The 19,636-nt window shown below is 41.0% G+C and overlaps 1 protein-coding gene across 3 annotated transcripts in view; it reads left to right on the plus strand.

The window, feature by feature from the left end:
• ltk (leukocyte receptor tyrosine kinase) overlaps nucleotides 1–19,636 on the plus strand; it is a 46,581-nt gene that overhangs the window by 17,220 nt on the left and 9,725 nt on the right. For 2 of the 3 annotated variants that reach the window (XM_084568892.1, XM_084568890.1), the window contains 17 exons: nucleotides 800–949; nucleotides 1,041–1,269; nucleotides 2,442–2,581; nucleotides 3,217–3,354; nucleotides 5,269–5,418; nucleotides 5,896–5,996; nucleotides 6,147–6,307; nucleotides 6,635–6,729; nucleotides 8,195–8,266; nucleotides 8,661–8,835; nucleotides 9,618–9,768; nucleotides 9,965–10,093; nucleotides 10,479–10,635; nucleotides 14,536–14,721; nucleotides 15,260–15,358; nucleotides 17,876–18,037; nucleotides 18,180–18,293. In XM_084568892.1, coding sequence (XP_084425018.1) covers nucleotides 800–949; nucleotides 1,041–1,269; nucleotides 2,442–2,581; nucleotides 3,217–3,354; nucleotides 5,269–5,418; nucleotides 5,896–5,996; nucleotides 6,147–6,307; nucleotides 6,635–6,729; nucleotides 8,195–8,266; nucleotides 8,661–8,835; nucleotides 9,618–9,768; nucleotides 9,965–10,093; nucleotides 10,479–10,635; nucleotides 14,536–14,721; nucleotides 15,260–15,358; nucleotides 17,876–18,037; nucleotides 18,180–18,293 — 2,409 coding nt within the window. The remainder of the gene's footprint in view (nucleotides 1–799; nucleotides 950–1,040; nucleotides 1,270–2,441; nucleotides 2,582–3,216; nucleotides 3,355–5,268; nucleotides 5,419–5,895; nucleotides 5,997–6,146; nucleotides 6,308–6,634; nucleotides 6,730–8,194; nucleotides 8,267–8,660; nucleotides 8,836–9,617; nucleotides 9,769–9,964; nucleotides 10,094–10,478; nucleotides 10,636–14,535; nucleotides 14,722–15,259; nucleotides 15,359–17,875; nucleotides 18,038–18,179; nucleotides 18,294–19,636) is intronic. The other variant, XM_084568891.1, reaches the window with a different exon arrangement.

Raw genomic sequence — 19,636 nt, forward strand, 5'->3', positions numbered from 1 at the left:
ATATTTTTAGCAGATTTAAAGACATTAAAGTGGGTTTCAATTAAATAAGAATTTAATAACGCACTTCATATTTCTGGGCTTCATCCCCAGAGGGATTCCTATGGCTGTTTGCCATATTAGCTGTAGTAGCAGTTTCCTCTCTGGCCATCACATGATGTCTTGAACGCCTCCTCCGTTCCCATCCTGTTTGTCAACCCGCCAACACAGACAGACACACAATCACTCAAAATTTACAAAGGGTCTGCCTGTTTGGCAGTTAAACAGATTTTGGATTTAAATTAAATTTAGTGGAAATTTAGGGCTGTGAGCCAAAGGACTGATTAGTCTGCGGTGCAGATCATGATCCAAGTTTACTTCTAGACATTTCGAAACCACTATTTAACGGCGACATAGAATACTTTTGAAATATTGCACTTTTTCATGAACTTGTGCACTTAATTGAATGAAAAGCACTTTTATTGTGCATGCCATGGTGTTCAGTCGTTATATCTTTTATTTTTCTCAGTAGGATTTTGTGAGAGATCCGTCGTAATCCTTCCATCCCCACTAGTTTTTGTTTAGTTTTGTTATTCACAGATGCTGTTTATTCTCTGCAAAGTTGTCCTAAAATGTTGTTTTGGGAAAAAGTTTTTGCACAGGAATTAATACAGCAGGCGGATTTGGTAAATTAGTCTTTGTCAATACATTTCCTCTATCATGTGGCTAAAAGACAAACAGCACCATTGGGTTACTATAGCAAGCATTATCATGACTTTTGTTTTTTAAGTTTTTTAAGTAAAATATATTATTTGTGTTGCAGTTAGCTCCTGTGATTTCGAGTCGCTTTGCATGTGGACTTTATCAGATAACACCACGCAAAATGCATGGTCAGTGGTGTCACCACAGCATTCAGAAAGCACAAAGGCAGGGGTGATGCCTGCGACTGACCACTCAGCAGGAAGCTCTGATGGTAAGGGTGCATCGATTTGCAGGAGAAACACTAAGCGAGTGAAAAAAATAAGTCCTGCCACTCAAATGTCTTCTTCCTTCTATTATTTCAGGGCACTTCCTTCTCCTAAGCCCCTCACCTGCCGCTGAGGCCTCTGGGAGATGTGAGTACCACTTAACCAGTCCAGTCTTGCTACACAGCAACAGGCAGTGCATGTTGCAGCTGGCTCTGTATGAGGCCGGTCCAGCGGCGGGAAACCTAATGCTCCTGATCCAGCCAGTTCTCTCGACTTCAGCTGTTCAATCAGAGGTTCTCAACCGCGGGAGAGGAAACAACCGCAGGTCACCAAACACACTCACCACGGCCTCACAATGCTTTAATGATGCTGGTTGTGCATAATAGTTATTTATTTTTATATATTGCTGTATTTGTATTCACACAGCACAACATGTCCGTTCGAGTAGTGTCAAAAGTCCAAACCGTGCATTTCGGCCGATTAAAGAGCTTGTCAACTTGAGGTCTACCCTGTAAAATAGACTTCAGATTCAATGAAAGGTCGCACAGGCCTTCAGACAGAGCAAGGGCATAGAAACTAATGCATTTTACTTCTGTAGTACTAAGTTAAATAAGGAAAAAATTTCTTACCTGCCATGTGAGACAAACTGTAGAATTGTGCCCCTGAGGGGACAGTGATCCCCTGAGTATTGTTTGGGAAAAGCGGACAGGTATTTCCTATTGATCGAATGCTGAGGTACAGCCATCTTTAGAACAGCTAAAAGCATTTTTGTCTCTAGATGCAGTCTGGAAATGCATTTATATGTAATTGGTCAGGACAGAAGAGGGATGGATGGGCATATGCAATAAGTTTGTACATTGCCGTTGCTAGTGCCTGTGCAGTAATGGACTGCGCAATTCCATTATGAGGCACACACGCAGACAGAGGTTTCATTTATTAACTTCTCTGCTCTTCCCACACAAACCCCGTAGATGTAACTTCCAGACGCACTCTTCGTTTAAAGCACAGTTACCGTCCAACATAACACATCGTTTCATGTAGTGCTGTGCTTGTCACCTGCCACCTGCACAGGTCTCAGTTTGTTCAGAGAACCAGTGGAGCTGTAGCGTTTAGATATTAACTTCATTTTGTTTACATTACAAAGTTGTTTTCAGGCTGTGTGTGGATTAATTATGAAGACAGCAGAGGGCTGTTGCTTAGAGACTGCAAACGGATGCTGGCTTTATATCACAGTTTAGGTTTCTACTACAAAATGTGTTGATGCAATGCTGCATTACACAGTATGTTTCAAGATGTACTAAATGTAACAATATTATATGTGACAATATTAAACTCTTATGCGGGCCAGAAAACAAATATAATAATATTAAACCTTTTTAGTGAATCATCTTTCAGTGTATGTACTCAAATCATAATTAACCCTGTTAATGAAAGCAGGAAGCTGTGGATACCTACACTTCACTTTAAGAGACATTTCTTTCTGATTGGTTAATGCAGGGCTGGGTGGGAGGTTCTTGAGACTGTGATTGGCCAGATTGACGAGCCCTTTCAGGTGACCCTGGTCTACACTTCCTGTGTGGGAGCAGATGGAGCCACTGTGGCTCTGGACTCACTGGAGTTCATAGACTGTGTATCAGGTGAGTTTTAGAGCTCTGATTAGAGGTTTCCATTTAAACCAGATGCTGTAGTGGTGGTTTCCTCTGATAAGCACCCCAGCTGTGGACTTTGTTTGAAATTGAAACCTGATGTTTATTCACAAGTTTCCACATCAGCTTGAAAAAGAGGACTGAACAGTTTCTCTCTGCAAATCTGTACCATCAAGGTTTCCACTCCAAATTAGCTGCTGTTTATTGAGACTGCACTGTGGTTATTTGTGTGTGCAGTGTCTGTGTATTTTTTACTGGGGCGTAGCTTAATTAAACCTTTATTTTAAATGAACCCATGCAACGTTTTGCAAGTCAGTGTCAGCATACAAAAGATTAGCTTAGTTGCTTTCAGTTAAAATGTTTATTTGCTTCTCTCTCTCTATGGTGTAGATGAGTGATTCCAGCCTAGGGTTCAGGACCATCAGGTTTGAATTACTTTTAGGTTATCCTTGTGATCTTGACAGAAGGAAATCCTGAAATGATTCAAATTACTCTGAGAACTTGTGACAAGAAAATTTGCTTTTTACCGAGGGATCACATAGAATTTGGGATAAACTGACTTCACTAGACTATATATGATTCCAGTATTGTAATCATAAAATTGTCATGTGGTTGCTGGGATGCAGAACACCAGTTTGACGAGCTGGATTCGCGGTGTGAGGAGTCGTTCCACTGTGAGCACTCAGGAGGCTGCATCAACCAGAGCCAAGTGTGTGACTTCCACACCGACTGCCCCTTTGGAGAGGACGAGGGCTTAACCTGTGGTGAGGTTTTGTTTCTTCTCAGTAAAATCACAGGATTGAGAATAAATTTTGTGAATGATTTTAACTTAGTCCGATCTGCAGCACCGGGCCGATTTGGAGAGAGGCAGCGAAACAAGTATATGTGTGTTATCTTAAGTTTTAGTGTGACTGTGGGTGGAGAGTTATTTGTAGCTGGCACACAGTGCATTGCAGCAGTCTTAAAGTAGAAAGCTGGGCTACTGGCAGGCTGTAACACATTTGCATCAACTGTGCCATAAATTTAAGTCCATGATAAATTGCTAATCTTTTGATCGGGGTACTGGATTATTCCATGCCGAGGGCCTCCACACAGTATATTTGAAGTGCAGAGAATAACACTATTGATATGTAAACTGTGCCTGACTGTAGCTTCTTTTATTTTTATTTTTTTATTCATTATATTGAATTTATTTGTATTGCTCAGAATTACTGAAAATCAGCCCATCCAAAATGAATAGCCTACACGTAAGAAAATATGTTGCAGGAAATGTGTGTTTTCAGACAGTCAATCAGCAGCTTTCATTTCCTCCCACTTCACAGTCTGAAATAGAACAGGCCTTCTCCTTCTCTTTGAAAACATCAATCATTCTGGCAAAGAAAAACACTTCATCACACTGAGTATCAAAAGGCCTCGCTTCACTTAGTACTGAAATCAACATAGTCGGGGCTATTCAGAGTCCTTGAGTGGTGGATCCCCGGGGGACAAGAGCTAGGTCACAGTGGCGGCTTAATTTTTTCAATGGACCCACGAGTAAAATCTATCTTGTGTGAGTGCTCATAAAAAAATGCTGTCTTTGTGATGTTAAAGGCACACCCCAACATTTTATAAATGGTCTTTTGTCATCTTGTCCAGTGGAGATATACTTGACATCTTTAGTGTAACTTATTTTAGCACAAAGATTGGAAACCGAAAGAACCGGCTTGGGTCTGTAACATTGTTCTCATTATCATCTACGATTAGTGATAGGAGGAAAGTTCATTTGGGGAAACATGCTTATTCATGTTTCTCAGAGTGAGCCAGTCAGAGGTCAAGTCGGGGAAGCTAGCATAGCATCAAAACAGCTAGCAGCAGAAAACAGTTAAGTCACTGAATTAAGCTCAGAAATATGCCTTTTGACTTTGCTAAAGGTAACTATTTAATATAAAGTTGTTAAACTCTTTTAAACCATACAGTCAGATATGGAGATATTTGTGTTTTTTCTAATTGGTGAAGCCATGTAAGGCTGGCTAGCTGTTTAGCTGTTTCCTTAAATAGGCTAAACAGCTAGCATACCTCCTGACTCCCTACATGCTAAATGCACTAAGGTCACTGTCAAGCATCTTGTTCTTAAATGTAAATATGCATAGCCTGTTGTGCAAAATATTAAACTATTTAATTCACATGTATGTAAGTAGAAAATTTACACAACAAAGCACAGTTAGTTGGCGAATTGTGAAGTTCTCGCTAAAGCTAGCTGCAGTCGTTTCAAATTCAAAAGGTTTCTTAAATAAATATTCTAATGTTTTGGAATATTTGGAAGACATTTAACATTTCAAAGTTGGCTTAGGCTTACTCTCCCTTTTTTTTCTAGATGAAAAATGCCAGCATTTTTGCATTAAACGCTAAGACATAAAATTGCTATTCTCTGTAACTGTTAGGCCCCAATTTTATGGATATTCCCTGAAAAGTCTGGGATTATTCACTGTAGGAATGTTATCATATGGTGCAACGCATTTCGAGTAAAGGACAAAGGCACACAGACAAAGACACGCATTTTTATATCAAGAAAACATCCCAAAATATATTACTTTGGTTTGCTTTGGAGGAAGAGGAGAAATCTGGTGTAGCAGATAGACTTTTTAACAGCTGTGACCTCTGTCCTAGTGAAATATGATCGTAATTTGTTTTCTTCCCAGATGCTCTTCCCTTTGGCTCATACTGTTCGTTTGAACGGGATTCATGTGGTTGGTCTGCGTCCAGTCAGCTCTCAGGCTGGAGGAGGGTTGCTGGAGATGAGCTTCTGGAGAAGGAAGACATGCAGGGTGTCACTCTGCAGCACACACCAGGTTGGCACGTGTTTTAGTTTTGGTTCTGTGTGTGGATTGTTTAAAGTAGGGTTTTATTACTGTTAGTGTTGTGGAAAGATCCGTATCTCTTTCTGAAACAAATTTCACTCCCATTTTGAGTGTTCAAACTCGCCCGATTTCTTTTGTCTCAGACATGATTTTCATTTATTTTTCTTCACGTCCCCTGCTAACAATAGGAATGCCTCCACAGATTACTACCATATGACGTTACAGTGCACCACATGACCATGAAATGTTCATATGGATCATTTAAGTCCAGCTGCGCAACATATTTGTAGAGCTCAAAATATAATTCTTCTGAGTTTTTGTAATCTTACGGACTGCTGGTTCATGTCGAGAAATGAAATAAATGATTAGAAAACTTTTGAATTAGTGGATTAAAAATCCAAACTAACAGACTGTAAATAACATGGTCTGACAAATGTTCTTCAGTCACCTTCTGTTGTGTTTCCCCAGGGCACTTCTTGTTTTTGCAGGTAAGGGACGGTAATTCCCTTCAACAAGCTTCTATTCTGAGCTCTTCTTTCCCTCGTCCAGTCCCTACTGCTGCTTGCCAGGTCAGTTACTTAAACTAAATGACTTAACTAATATACAATACAGTATTTGTCTAAGCGTTATTATCGGTCTTTTCTTGTGGGACAGTTCTTTAAACCACATCATGTTAAATGTCTTTCCATCCTTGATGATCTGCCTCTCTGTTTCTGTAGATGCGTTTCTCTCTGTACCTGCATGGAGACTTTAACGGCTCATTGCTGGTTACTGTAGAAGAAAATGGGACCAGCACTGCACCGGTGGTCTGGAAGAGAAATGGTCAGTGGACAGATGACTGGCAATCTTTTACCCTGCAGCTGACTGACTTTCATCATGGGTACGTAACCGGAAATCAAATGTGTAATAGTATCTGTAACTGTGGGGCGCTACATTAAAAGGAAGTCATAATTAACTTTACTCTCCTCTTTTTCGCATCAAATCTCTGTAATATTCCCATGTCTTTTATTTATGAAGGTCGAGTACGCGTGCACACATAGTATTGTCGATAAAAAGAGGAAAATTGCTGAAGATGAATCATATTTACTGCTTACACTAAAAATGATTTACTGCGAGGAGTTTAATCAAGTTATTTGTATTGAACTTGCGATACTTACACAGAAAAACAAATGCCATAATTCTCTGATAGAGATTTTCTTTGCTGCAGGTTCCACGTTAAAGTGACGGCCGTGTGGGGACAAGGCTCCCGTGCTGATGTGGCTCTTGACGACATTGCAATTGCCGCAGCCTGCTTCAACACAGGTATGCAATCGCCCGTCACGCAGTGCAGTTCACCAGAAATGCTGCCACTTTTGGTTTAACATATTTGGGGCAACGATTATGCAAAGTCAATACAGTAAAATGTTACCATCTGACTTGTTTCGCCACATATCTTGTATTCGCTTTATGAAATCAAGTTTATTGCTGAATGAAATGGAAAGCAGAGAAGTACTTGAATGCTGTCTTTCGCTCACAGATCCATTGGTCTTCAGTCGCTCGCTTGATGCCACCTTCCAATAATTTGTAGCGACATGTGGGATTTGCTGAAAATGCACTAGTGTGTGCCAACATTCCTGTATGCGTGTTGTTGCACTTAGGGTTTTAATACTTACAAGTCATATGAGCAGACTTTTTAACAAGACACTTTTGGTACTGGAGCTAATGCCCTGATGCGAAAGGTCTGTTTTTGTTTGTGTGTGATTCAAGGGAAGAAAGATTAAAAATCCCCGGGGAGACACAGTGGTATGTGTGCTAACCAAAAACCAAGATGAAACGAGGCCAACTGGACTTGTGGGGTTTCTTGAAGATGTCTCACCATTCACCCAAGTAGCTTCTTCACTTCTAAAAGACTGGCGGGTAGTTGGGGTTTAAATGGGAACATCTGTGTTGTCCACCTAGAACTTGCATGACTAGGGTCTGTTAGAAACCAGCTGCTTAACTTTAATTGAATGAATCTGTTTTGATCCTGTCACCCTTACCCTAGTCATGCGCTTTCCAGGTGGACAACACGCACAGATGTTCCTTTTTAAACCCCAACTCCCCGCCAGTCTTTTAAAGCTTAAGAAGCTACTTGGATAAGTGCCGAAACGACTTCAAGAAGCCCTACAAGTCCAGTTGCCCTTGTTCCATCTTTGTGTTTGACCTGGGGGACTGAGAACCTTCACAGACAGTGGTATGTGTCAGTTTCTGCTCAGCTCCAGCTGGGAAAGCCTGGAGCAATTTCTAACTGATACTGGAGGTTAGATGAGGATTCCTGACGAATTTTCACATGCCATAACTTAAAGTAATGTTTCCCCCTATCACATTTATGGCCTCGTTTGGAATGTGTTGTGCTTTTTAAGGCCTGTAATGTTGAGACCGCAAATGCTCTTCTTCGTTAATCAGATTTAAAGATACCAGATTTGGTTTTAAGGAATGGTTTGACAAATGGCAGTGCATCAACTTTTCCGCCGATAAATGGGACAAAAATGTCTCTGTGTGTGCGCTACATAGAGGAAGAAGGAGGCAACGTATTTGTAATGTCTTCCTGCTTGGGGATTAGACTCAGAAAGCATCTCCTGTTCCTCTGTAATGCCCTGCCTTGAATTGTTCTAATTTCCTTTGATCCGTGTTGCTTTCTTTCTGAATATAATTTATAATCGAGTGAATAGCAGATGGGTGACTAATGACTATGACTCATTTTCTCTGTTTTTCCTGTTATTTACCCTCATTCCCTGCCTCTCCTCAGATCTCAACTCTCTCCTGCCCATGATTGACTTCGATGATTTCCTAAGCCCCCTTCCAGAGCCATCTGCATCAGGTAGAGTGGAGCTCCAGCAGTGACCTTGGATACCTTGAGAGTTTCTGAAGAATCATTTCCAGCCCTCATGTCATTTTTAATCCACTCTGCATGGAGATTTTACATACCATGTGGTGGATTGTTCACTTGCAATTCCTCTTGATACCCGAAGGTTTATCTACCATATCGGCTGACCAGATGCCTCTAAACCATTTTGCGTTCATTCACACACCAGGTGGTTAATGCACTTTCCAAAGACGTCTGTGTGTGGTCCTGTACTTTCGTAGCTTGTTTATTTTATTTTTTTTGTCTCTTTCTTCCTGAGTTTCAAAATGAAGTAGCTCATTTAACAGTTCTAAAAACTCTTCACCGCTCTCATCTGCATTTTTCTTTTCTTTGCTCCCCCTTTGCGCAGACGTTTCTCTGATGACATGGTGGTTTAACTCATGCGGTGCCAGCGGACCCCGCGGCCCGACCCAAGCCCAGTGTGACAGCACCTACAGGAACAAAAATGTCAGCGTTGCCGTGGGGAAAGAGGGGCCTCTGAAAGGAGTCCAAATGTGGAAGGTGCCTGCTACTAACAGATACTTGTAAGTGACTGAGGGGATGTTTGTGATGCTCATCTAGCATCTGGCATTTTGTCCAACAAATCTGTCAATTATTCCTGTTCGTGTTATGTTATGCTAAAACCTACAGTGATCATGTGTTTCGGGGAAATCTTCTAGCCCTTTTAACTATATACTTATAGGTTGTTTGTAAAGATTTACACGCTTGCGGGAAATTTAGAGCCGGAGGCAATGAACTGAGCTCAGAAAGTATGTTGGTCTTTCATAATATTTACTGGCAATAATAAAAATCATAAAATAGTGTCAGTGTCGTCCTATAAAAATTCCACTATAATCCCTTTTCTGTTATTCCAGATGTCGTCTGTCACGTTTCAGAGCTTAGTCAACAAGGAGATTTTATCTACAAACGCTTTGTTGTGACAGTTTAGAGGTGTTTGGTGTTCTGAGTCCAAATTGTTGTGGCCATGCTCAGTGTGAGATTTCAAGCATTTCAAGTGTCTTTGCAGAGCCAGTCAGGGGACATCATTATCGCACTTATGACATAAGATGAGGCAACACAGACGTGGCAGGAATAATCAAAGGGATTACAAGATGTTAAATTAATCAAACTAAATTACACACACTTGTACTTCTAATCCATATTAACGCAGAGCCTTTCTAAGAGGAAATAATTTATGAGACTGCTGGTGAATGCGTGTATCGTAGTCCATCTGTCTATTATGGCATATAGTACAGAGTCAGAGCTAAAAAGCAATCACTTTGAGTCACAGAATTGAATCCCTCTGTGCTGCAATCATCTCCCTCAGGATCTCTGCTTACGGTGCTGCGGGAGGAAAAGGAGCCAAAAACCACAACAAACGCAACCACGGCGTATTTATATCAGCCATATTTCCTCTGGAGAAAGGAGAAATACTTTACATCTTGGTGGGCCACCAGGGAGAGGACGCGTGCCCGGGGGTGAGTAGGGTGAGCAAGAGGGCAGGCTCAAAGGATTTGTTGACATGCTCCATGTCTCTGTGGGACATCTTCTGCCAGAGAGCGGAGTGACAAGAGAGTGACCTAGATACAGTTTTCTTGCCTGCTGGATTCATGTTTCTGTGAAGTCATTTATTTCTCTACTGTAGCTTGACTCTCCTTCCTCCCTATGGTGTAGAGAAACCCCCACACCCAGAATATCTGCCTTGGAGAGTCATCTGTGATTGAAGACAACCTCAGGGTGGAGGGTGGTGCCGAGTGGGCTGGGGGAGGAGGCGGAGGAGGGGGAGCAACTTACATCTTTAAGGTGACAGAAGATACTTTCTGTTGTTTGAAATGTGTCTTTGTCTTTCCTGTGGGGTTGTGAGTGCGCCATATGCAAATCAAGTATGTGTGTCTGCATATTGAAATGATTCAGTAGCGCATCACACTCTAATCCATGGGATTGGACATATACTCTGTCATGGAAGGCAATTTGGCACAAAATAATTATTATGATTGCTTTCATCTATAGTGACATCGGGATTTCCTGGCTCATGTTCAGTTTGCTTTAATGCTTAGGCTGACAATTTGTCAAAACCCTAATCCCTTTCCATTTGCAGTAAAAGGCTGAGATGCAAATGAATGCATATGCACCACTTGGCGTACACAGTTGAAACAGAGCGAAATTTACTCTGACGTGTTCTTGTCAGATGGACGGTGGCGAGCTGGTTCCTTTGCTGATTGCAGCTGGTGGAGGAGGAAATGCCTACCTGGAGGACCCAGAGTCCAGTCTGCACCATTTACCACTGGAACAGTATGAGAACAGCACCACAGCTCCCAGTACCAACGGTCAAACTGGCGCTGCAGGTAGATAAAACAAGCTATTCTAACACCATACTGTTTGTGTTAAGCCATGCTTTGTTCACCCAAACACAAATGATTTCAGTTTTTTGTGCGCAGAGGTTTCAAGATGTCTGACTTTTACCCTTGAATAACACAGGGAAAATTATTTATTATTAAAATATTTGCTTCAAAAATGAACATTTCATTCCAAAATCAGTCTTCAAAACATGCCAAATCATTACTAGAAATAAATTTCATTTCAGTTCAGTTTAGATCATTAATGGGCTGCAGTGGAAAACTCAGCATGTTTGTAATTGAACTGTGATCTGATATTTGAAGACATTTTTACAACTCCCTTTAGACCATGATTGTGAGTTGATGAAAGCAACAGCTGAGTGTTAAAAATAAGCAAAGTTTCATTTTTTCATCATGAGAAGTTATTGGTTGTTACATGATCTATGACGTCCCTTGAAATGGCTAGCGGTGTGGTGTCTGCTTCCCCATATTTATGTAAGAAATGACCTTAGGAGACTGGTCCCCTCCTAAAACAGCCAACATCTGCTGCATTGGTCAGTTCTAATCAACTGCTCTGGCCATGGGCGTGGTAGTAGGGGGGAAAAGGGGACCTGACTACCCAGGGCCCGAGTAGGGAGAGGGCCCATGAAAATCCTGAATTTTTATTTTTATTTATTTATTTATTTATTTTAATTGGGCCCTGCAATTAATTGGTATCATAATGTATTTCAAATATATTGATAACATCAACTGAGAGACTGAACTTCGTGTCACAGCCCTCTCCACATATTGGACATTTTGGGGGCACCCTCTTGGAGACGCAAAATGGTTTAGTCCGCCCATAGACAGCGGCCGGCGACAAGTACGTCAGTGATCCCAGATTGAATGACCTGGAGGCTAGCTGTCATCATGCCACCCAAAAAACACAAATCGGGATACCAGAAAAAGAAAGAGCGGAAAGAAAAAGATATAAGGCAGAATGAGGGGAAGCAACTGTTAACTGCTTTACTTGTTGTGTAACTGCATTCAATTAACATTAATGTTGTCGTAGTCCAGACAGCATGCAGTTTGTCAGTTGCAGATGTTTGTATGCTAAAGTTTGCCAACCAGGCTGCTTGCTGTTACAAGGAAAGACGATTATGGGCCAGTTAACGTTAGTTGTCAACATTAACCAGTTTCAGAAATCTTATCAGTGACTTTGCAAATAAAAAGACCCGTCAGTGGGCATTTCCTGGGATGTAAATTACATCCTTACATCTCGTGTGAGGCTTTAGCAAGGCTTTTTTTCTTTTCCTGAAAAATTCAAAAGAATCAAATCAAATAAATTTGATTTATTTGATTTGACCCTGCAGGACAAATAAATTTGATTTGATTCTCTGTGTACAGTTGTTGGCTCCTGTTCAAGAATAAATGTTTTTAAATCAAAATGTGTCATGGATCAAAACGTTAGTACACAAACCAGATGTAGCCTAATGTTTATAGGTGTTTGAGCACAAGTAGGCCAAATGCATCAGTTCAGGTGGTGAATGAAAGAACCAGTCATCAATATAATCTGATCTGATTTTAGCTTAAAATCCTATTTATGCTTGTTTATTTATAAATAAATGCCCCAAATGTTTCGTACACTGGTATGGATAGGGGCCCACTGACATTAAGAGTGTACAGGGCCCAGAATACGGTGCTACGCCCCTCGCGCCAGCCATAAGTTGTTGCTCCTGGTGAAGGAGAGGCGGCAGGAGAGAGGAATATTGGCAAACATTTATTTTAATTGGATGCAAAATAAGTATACGCCCACAAGTGCAGAATGAGTCGTCGATAGTTTCAGTAGTATTGTGGGAAATTGCGAACTCCTTTAAGAATACGACTTTTAGGCCAGATACTGACTTAAATAGTGCAAGATATGTCATATAATAACATAAGATTTTATTTCATAGGGACTTTATCTTTTATACAATAGGGGTGACACAAAAAAGGAATATGACAAAACATTACACAACAATACATTAATATATCTTTTATTGCTTAAAAAAATAAGTATTTTTGTCATTATTATTAGTGCTACAGACTCCCATCTATACTTTATTATATTTAAAGAGATGTTTCAGATGACGAGATTAGCTTCCCCTTTAGTGAACCTGCAGCATTGTGCGATTTTGAAAACACGCATTTCATTCCTCTAAAAGGTGCAGTGGAGTTGAACCCGGGACATAGGAACATGCTGCTTAAAAGACATAAGAGGATTTGTTTCTGTGTTCACGCACTCTCCGGGCCGTACCGTTTGGCAGGCGTGTATGCTGTCCCACAGCTAAATGTGTTTGGTCTGTGGATAATGCGGTGTATCTGGATCATATTTTTAGTTTCCAGACAGGTCTTGACCTTTGAAGCAGGACATATATGGCAGAGAGGTCTCTCTATGCTCCTGAAACTGCCAGCTGGAACATTCTCCGTAAATCCCCGCGACCAACAGAAACTCAACACAGACCATCTATCTGCTCATCTTATTGAACCCTCTGTGGGACTGTTTAGATAGAGATCTCAGAGTATGTAGCTCTGAGATCTGAGTTCTGAGTAGCAGACATCCGTGGTGTGTTTTGCCTTATTTGTGTGTGAGTTGTGAGTTTCCAAGTGTGTATTTTCCTACCATTGTTGGAAGTGGTGACCCTGCTATCACATTAAAATACACCGGTATATTAAGATTCTGCTAAATACACCAAGGCTTAGGAGCTCCTGCTGCACATGTGCTATTCATTTACCTGCTTTAGTCTGCCCTTCAGCGTAGATTATACGCTTTGATCATGTGATCGAGCTTGTTGACTCGTTATAATTCTGTATTCATTTTTATTGCTTCTCTCTGTCCTCACCGGTTCTCTGTGTCAGAAATGAAATCCAGACTTTTTATATAAATACGAAACAACAGTGTAACGTCATTGTGGCTTCTCTGTGACACGAGTGTCTGTGTGAATGTGGAAAAAGCTTTTGGCCTTTTGTTTAGCATTTTGTGGAGGACTGAATTGCTGAAGCGTTGCTGTTGACCCCGTCGTGCCCACCCACCAGCTGCTTACGAGCAAACAGCAAAACAGAAACCGGTGGACAAATCAAATCTGCGCTGGCATTCCCCTCTTACGTTCGTTGCAGTGTGTGTGTCTGTTTGCTACACTGAAACTCCAGCTGGATGTACTCTCCCCTTATCAATCATCTGAGCGTCTCTGAAAGTCTTGCCCTTTGTGAGACTTGTCAATAGGCCCAAACGCACTGAGCGCAGTCTGATTTCCTGGCTGACTGTTCAGCCAGCCAGTTCCCTCTCACTGATTGCTGATTCAACTAGTGCCAGTAGACTAACAGAGCAAGCACTACAACACCAGAGATACTCGGTAATAGCCCGACTCTTCTAGGTGTGACCCAGTCACTGTTGTTACTGGTGCCCAGAATGCAAAGAATGTCAATGTAAGTTGAAAGGAAAACTCTTGACATCAAGATGAAGTTGTGAAGTGCCTTATACGCCTGTGAAAATAGCTGAGGGCTCTCCAGAGACCTTTGTCAAGTCTGTGGAAAATGCTCAGATGACCTTACCCAAACATTTTGGATTAGGCTTGGCAGCTACCGATTTATGACAGCTGTAGTGGATATTTGGAACTTAAGCCATACTAGGAGCAAAAATTTGGGATGCTTTGTCCCCTGATTGGATTGACTTCGATCCTTTCTCCCCATTTTCTGAATCTCTTGAGCACTCCTTTACCATCACTGCCTGTCTTATAGCACTCACCTTGCAGCTATAGTGCAAGCTTGCCCGTTTCTCACTCACCCCGCCTCCTTTCTGCAGTTATCAAATACTGTTTTTAATCTTCCTAAATGCCTCTCAGTAATACAGGTAACGGTGAATCATTTGGAGCCCGTGTTTGTTTTCCAAAGGTGGAGGTGGCGGCTGGAAGGACAGTCCAAGTCCTCACCCGAGTGCTGGCAAGTCTCTGGTGGAAGGTGCAGAGGGTGGGTTTTCATGTCCCCTGGCCTTATCTAAGCTCAACTGGTCAACCTTTGGGGGATTTGGAGGTGGTGGTGGAGCCTGCACAGCTGGAGGTGGTGGAGGAGGATACAAAGGTGACGATACCTGCACTAAAACACTTTATTTCTTCCATAGTCTCTCTCACTACCTCTCGTCAACCAAGACTTTACTTCTTAAAAAATATTCTTTATTATAGTGCCATCTCTGTCTTTGTGAAATGTTTTACCAGCCTGTGCTTCAGACTGAAACATATATTTTTCTTGTCTTGAACACAAAAATTAGACACTATACAGTTTCAGCAAACAAAAAGAATAATTGTCACATTCATGTACAATTTATGCAAAGCATCTCAGTGTAGCTGGATGGTTGTTAGTTTGTAGTCCCACATTTTGTCATTTTCTTTTTGTTTATGAACTGCCAGAAACAGACGGCTCGAGCAGGTTGTTATTTTAGGAACCCTCCAGTCTAATCGTAGATTTGTTACTTTCTTCTTTTTGTCACCAAAGTAAAAAGGGTTGGGTTGTTTGTTTTTCAACAAACTAATGCGTCCTGCAGTACCACACTGACTGATGAGCACAAACTGTCATAATTGGATCAGAAAGAGTTTTGTCATTTCATTCATTTTTTTGACAGGAGGCGACGCTGCGCTGACGGATGAGATCACAGCTGACGGTCAGAATGGAATTTCATTCATCCATCCAATGGGAGAGATTTTCCTGCTACCTCTAGCCGGTGAGACGCAATCTGACACTCTCTGCGTAATAATTAATTTATGTGTTTAGAGAGAGCAGAGAGCAGAGAACGAAAATTATCTCCTGATGAAGACCGCGAGGTGCTGTTGAAAAATCTAATCTTGAAAATCTTTTTTAAATCTAATAAGTAGACATCAAGCTTCTCAAGGAAAGCCAAAGATACGAAGCTGCAAACTGACACCCGACCCTTCCTGATTAGTGACAAATCAAAGTGGAGCAGCCAGCAACGGGCTAAATTGTCGACCAACAAAAAATTTTCATTTTAAAATTTTATGCGCCGCTTAGATTAGAATATTAGGGAACAGAATAAAATGGAGTGGATCAGAGTAGACATGTTAAGAGTTAAGACTTTCTGGTCAAACTAGTATAAAATCGAATAGAGTAAAACTGAAAAGAGCACGAATACCATGAATTTGAAAGCACTGGAAAAATATAGTACCTAGACACTAGGTTATTTTGTTAAACAATTTATGAAATCTATGAAATGTGCATCAAGTTGAGATTTTATTTTTGTTCAAACTATATTGATGTTCAGTAAAGTCACTGAGTAGAATACAAAAGAAAAGGGAACAAATTCCATCTGGCGGTGGAGTCAGCAGCCACAGGAAGAGCTAGTGAAGGGCACTGGAGGAAGATTATTTTCTTAGTCTAGAATTGAACCGAACAGAGGAAACTCCATCCATGAACAAATATTACTGATGTAGTGGAAAGGTCCAGTAAAGAGCAGTGGTGGGAGATAAATCGAAGACTTTTGCACGTGTAAACCCGAGACTTGTGCAGCTCAGCAGGGACAATTGAAATAAAATGAGGAGGGAGAACAAGTAAAAACGATGTCAAAATAATGACATGCAAGACTTTTCTTCAAAAGATATCCAACAAAGAAATGGAATGGAATCTGTATGACTAGTGTGTAATATAACATTATCAAATGTGCAAACAGGCTGAAAACTACCGACTCGATGAATAGATCTAAACCAAGATGCCCACTCTACATTTTATCGGGTTGAGTAATTTGTCTAATATATATAGTTGCACCATTTCTCTGAAGCACAGAGAACATCTCCCAGAGCCCCTTTGCTTTTGTGCACCGCTTCGTCTTCAAGTAATTGATCCAGTCGGCGCCTCAGGGTTTATCTGTGCGTGTGTGATGTCTAGTATTTCCCGTGTTGCAGAGACCTCACATAAAGTGTTTTCCTCATGAGGACAAACATCAAGTTCGGCATTACATTTTGACATGAATACATGTTTTAAGTTTAGGGTTAGTCATGATCCCAGTGAGCGAATGTCCTCTGAAATCACGCATACACAACTGTGCGTGTGTCTGGGCTTCCACAGTATGCGCCCGCAGCTGTTTATGCTGAGCTGTCCGAACATTAAGGCTTACGAGCATGTGCAGGAATATACGGAGTGTTTTGGTTCAGTTTGTTGTTGTTTTTGTGTTTTGTTTTTTCATTTGGTGAAACTACCGGCCATCTGATTCTCATTATTCAGCAGGCGGAACAGGAAGGCGGTTAATTCACAGCCTCATGCAGCCTGTTGCCTTCGGCGCCACCAGACAGACTGTCATTCTCATGTGAAAGACGTTGTTGTTGCCGCCGCCGTGTGTGCTGCCAGTCATCACTTCCAAACACAATGGCTGGATTTGCGGCATGAAACGCTTTCAAAGCATGATCTGAAACGAAGAGATATTATCATAATAATTAAGTTTTTTCTGTAATGTGGTTAAATGATCTTTCATCTTCAGCTGAAGATTAACCTATGACACACATGGCACGAGCTTACTTTTCCTCCTTTAAAAAAAAAAAAAAAAGAGAAAGAAACAATGGGACTCTGTTTTGGTCCAAATTTTGTAACTTAACTTAATAATGGAATTAATACTTAAAGCACATTCCCGTGTATGTATTGAACCATTAATGGTAGTGGTACTGTATTATAAAACCATTTTACACAAATACAAACCTAAGTATTGAACCAAATCTACATGTGCACAGCATTCAATGTGTTTGGAGATTTAAGGACAGAACTGGTGAAAGTTAAATGGCACGGGGGCCAAAATAAACAGCATGTCTGTCAGGCCCTGGCCCATTTGTTCCTGCTGAAGGCATAAATCTTTAAAAGTGGCTGGTGTTTACACTTCTGGGCTATGCTAGAGGGCTAAATCATTTGTGCACAGCTGTGCACTGTCATTTTTTAAAAGAAGAAATAAATAATATGAATATTTGGTGCGTTTGGTGGGGTGTATTTTCAGCTAGGAGCAGGGTGCATGTTGTACTCAGAATAATTTATAGCGTCGGTGTTCATCAAAATCAACATTTTGGCAGCGCATCTGTGCTGTCCACTGATGTGTTTTAATGTGTGTGGCACAGAGGAATATGCCTTATTTGCAGAGATACTTGCTGACACAAAGACGAATAAAGTATAAGTGTAATGTTTTACATAATGAAATGTCTCTCTAACTAATGGTTTTACTTCTGTTCATTTATGCTGTTAACTCCAGCCATGGAGAGTCATGGCGAGTGTGATATCAAGGTGCAGCTGAACTGCAGCCACTGTCAGTCACAGAGCTGCAAGCGAGAAGAAGATACCCACCTTATCCTCTGCCTCTGCAATGAGGATGAAGTCCTGGCCAGTGACAACGTTACATGTATAGGTACAGTAGGTATGTATTTATCCATGGCAGACTCTTACTTTTTACTTTTTCTTTTTGTTCGACTGTCGAAATTCTTTCCAAACTAAACACTTTTTTTTTTTATTATTATTCTTCAAGTCTGTTAATCAATCTTCTCTGCTCTCTCTTCCAGCAGCTCCTCAGGGCCTGGCTCCACAGGGCCAGATGTCGACGACGCTGATCCTGGCTGTCATCGTCTCTACCGTCGCGAGCGGCATCGCGCTGGTCTGCGCCGGCGTCATCCTCAGTAAGAGAATCCTCCAGTTCTGTGCCCAGTCTGTGCCCTCCACCTTCCACCGGCTGTGAGCACAGCTGGACACGCACATGCTTCCAGATGTTACTAACAACAGAAGCAGGAGCAATTTTGGTTTAAATAACCCTCGCTGGCTGTGCGCTGGCCCATTAAAGGAGTGGTGGGAAAGATTCTGATTTATACTGTAGGATGAGGAAAACGTGAACAACTTTCCTTACATGAACTTGTTTCAGGTGATGCTCTCGTTTCTCTGGCTGTGTGCACATGCAGTGCGGATAAAGAGTGTGAAGCAAGATTATATTGTAAATGTTTTAATGGAGGTGACTGTTAAGTGCCTTTTTGTTTATATGCTGTATTTTAGCGCCTGCAGCAGAACGATTGCTCTCACGGAAGCATGAATTGGTCGAGATGTACTGTAAGCATCTCATTGCATGACTTCAATTTGACAAAAATATCACTGACTACAAGAAGCAGAAAGACATTTAACTAGAAAGCTTCTCTAAAATATGAGAAAATGAAGAACTGTGACAATAGATCAGCTTTTCACAATCACATGTTTTGCTGAATCCACGGGCATTGACTCTCTGTTAGAGTATTAATTAGAACATAGGAGAAACAACTCTGCTGTGATATAGCTAAACGCTGTTTACACAAAGCACTGTGATGTAGTGTATTTAAAGAGGGTGGCTGCCTGTGTCTGAAGGAAGAAATAAGTAGATTTCCTCTGTTGGCTGCAGGTTGAATCTGAGAATGTTGGACAGCAAGACGTGCTGCAACACGCTTTTCTTCTTGAGCAAGTATACGCTTTAAAATAGGAACAATTAGGGAATTAATATTTAACCATTATGCATAGCTTTAATTTTAATATTCTGTGGCAATAACACTCAAAAGAATACAGAGGAACAAGAGCTACGACAATCTGACAATGAATGAATTTGTATTTAACTTGGTGTGAAAAGCTGCTATGCTGTTAAACTTTTGTATTAATCTTGTTTTTATTAACTGCAGACACTTCATATATATATTTATATATATATATATAAATACAACTGGTATGCAGTTTTAACACGTGCAGTCATTTTGCAGTAATATAGGACTGTGAGGGATTATACAGCTTAATACAGATAATGAAACTTTTTTGCACCTGTGTCACAATTTTGAACAACTGCGTGCAGTAAGTTGAGAAGGGAATCCTGACGTTTGCGGCTGACCCACTAATCCTCTAACAAGTGCTTTGTAAGGTGTTAAGGTGCAAATCTAGAAGGCTCTCTCTCTCTGTGCTATCCTTTTCACCACCTCCCTGAAAGTGCAGAATTTAAAGCAAAGACACTCGCTTT

The sequence above is a fragment of the Chelon labrosus genome (assembly GCF_963514085.1).
Source record: "Chelon labrosus genome assembly, chromosome: 20".
Taxonomy (NCBI): Eukaryota; Metazoa; Chordata; class Actinopteri; order Mugiliformes; family Mugilidae; genus Chelon; species Chelon labrosus.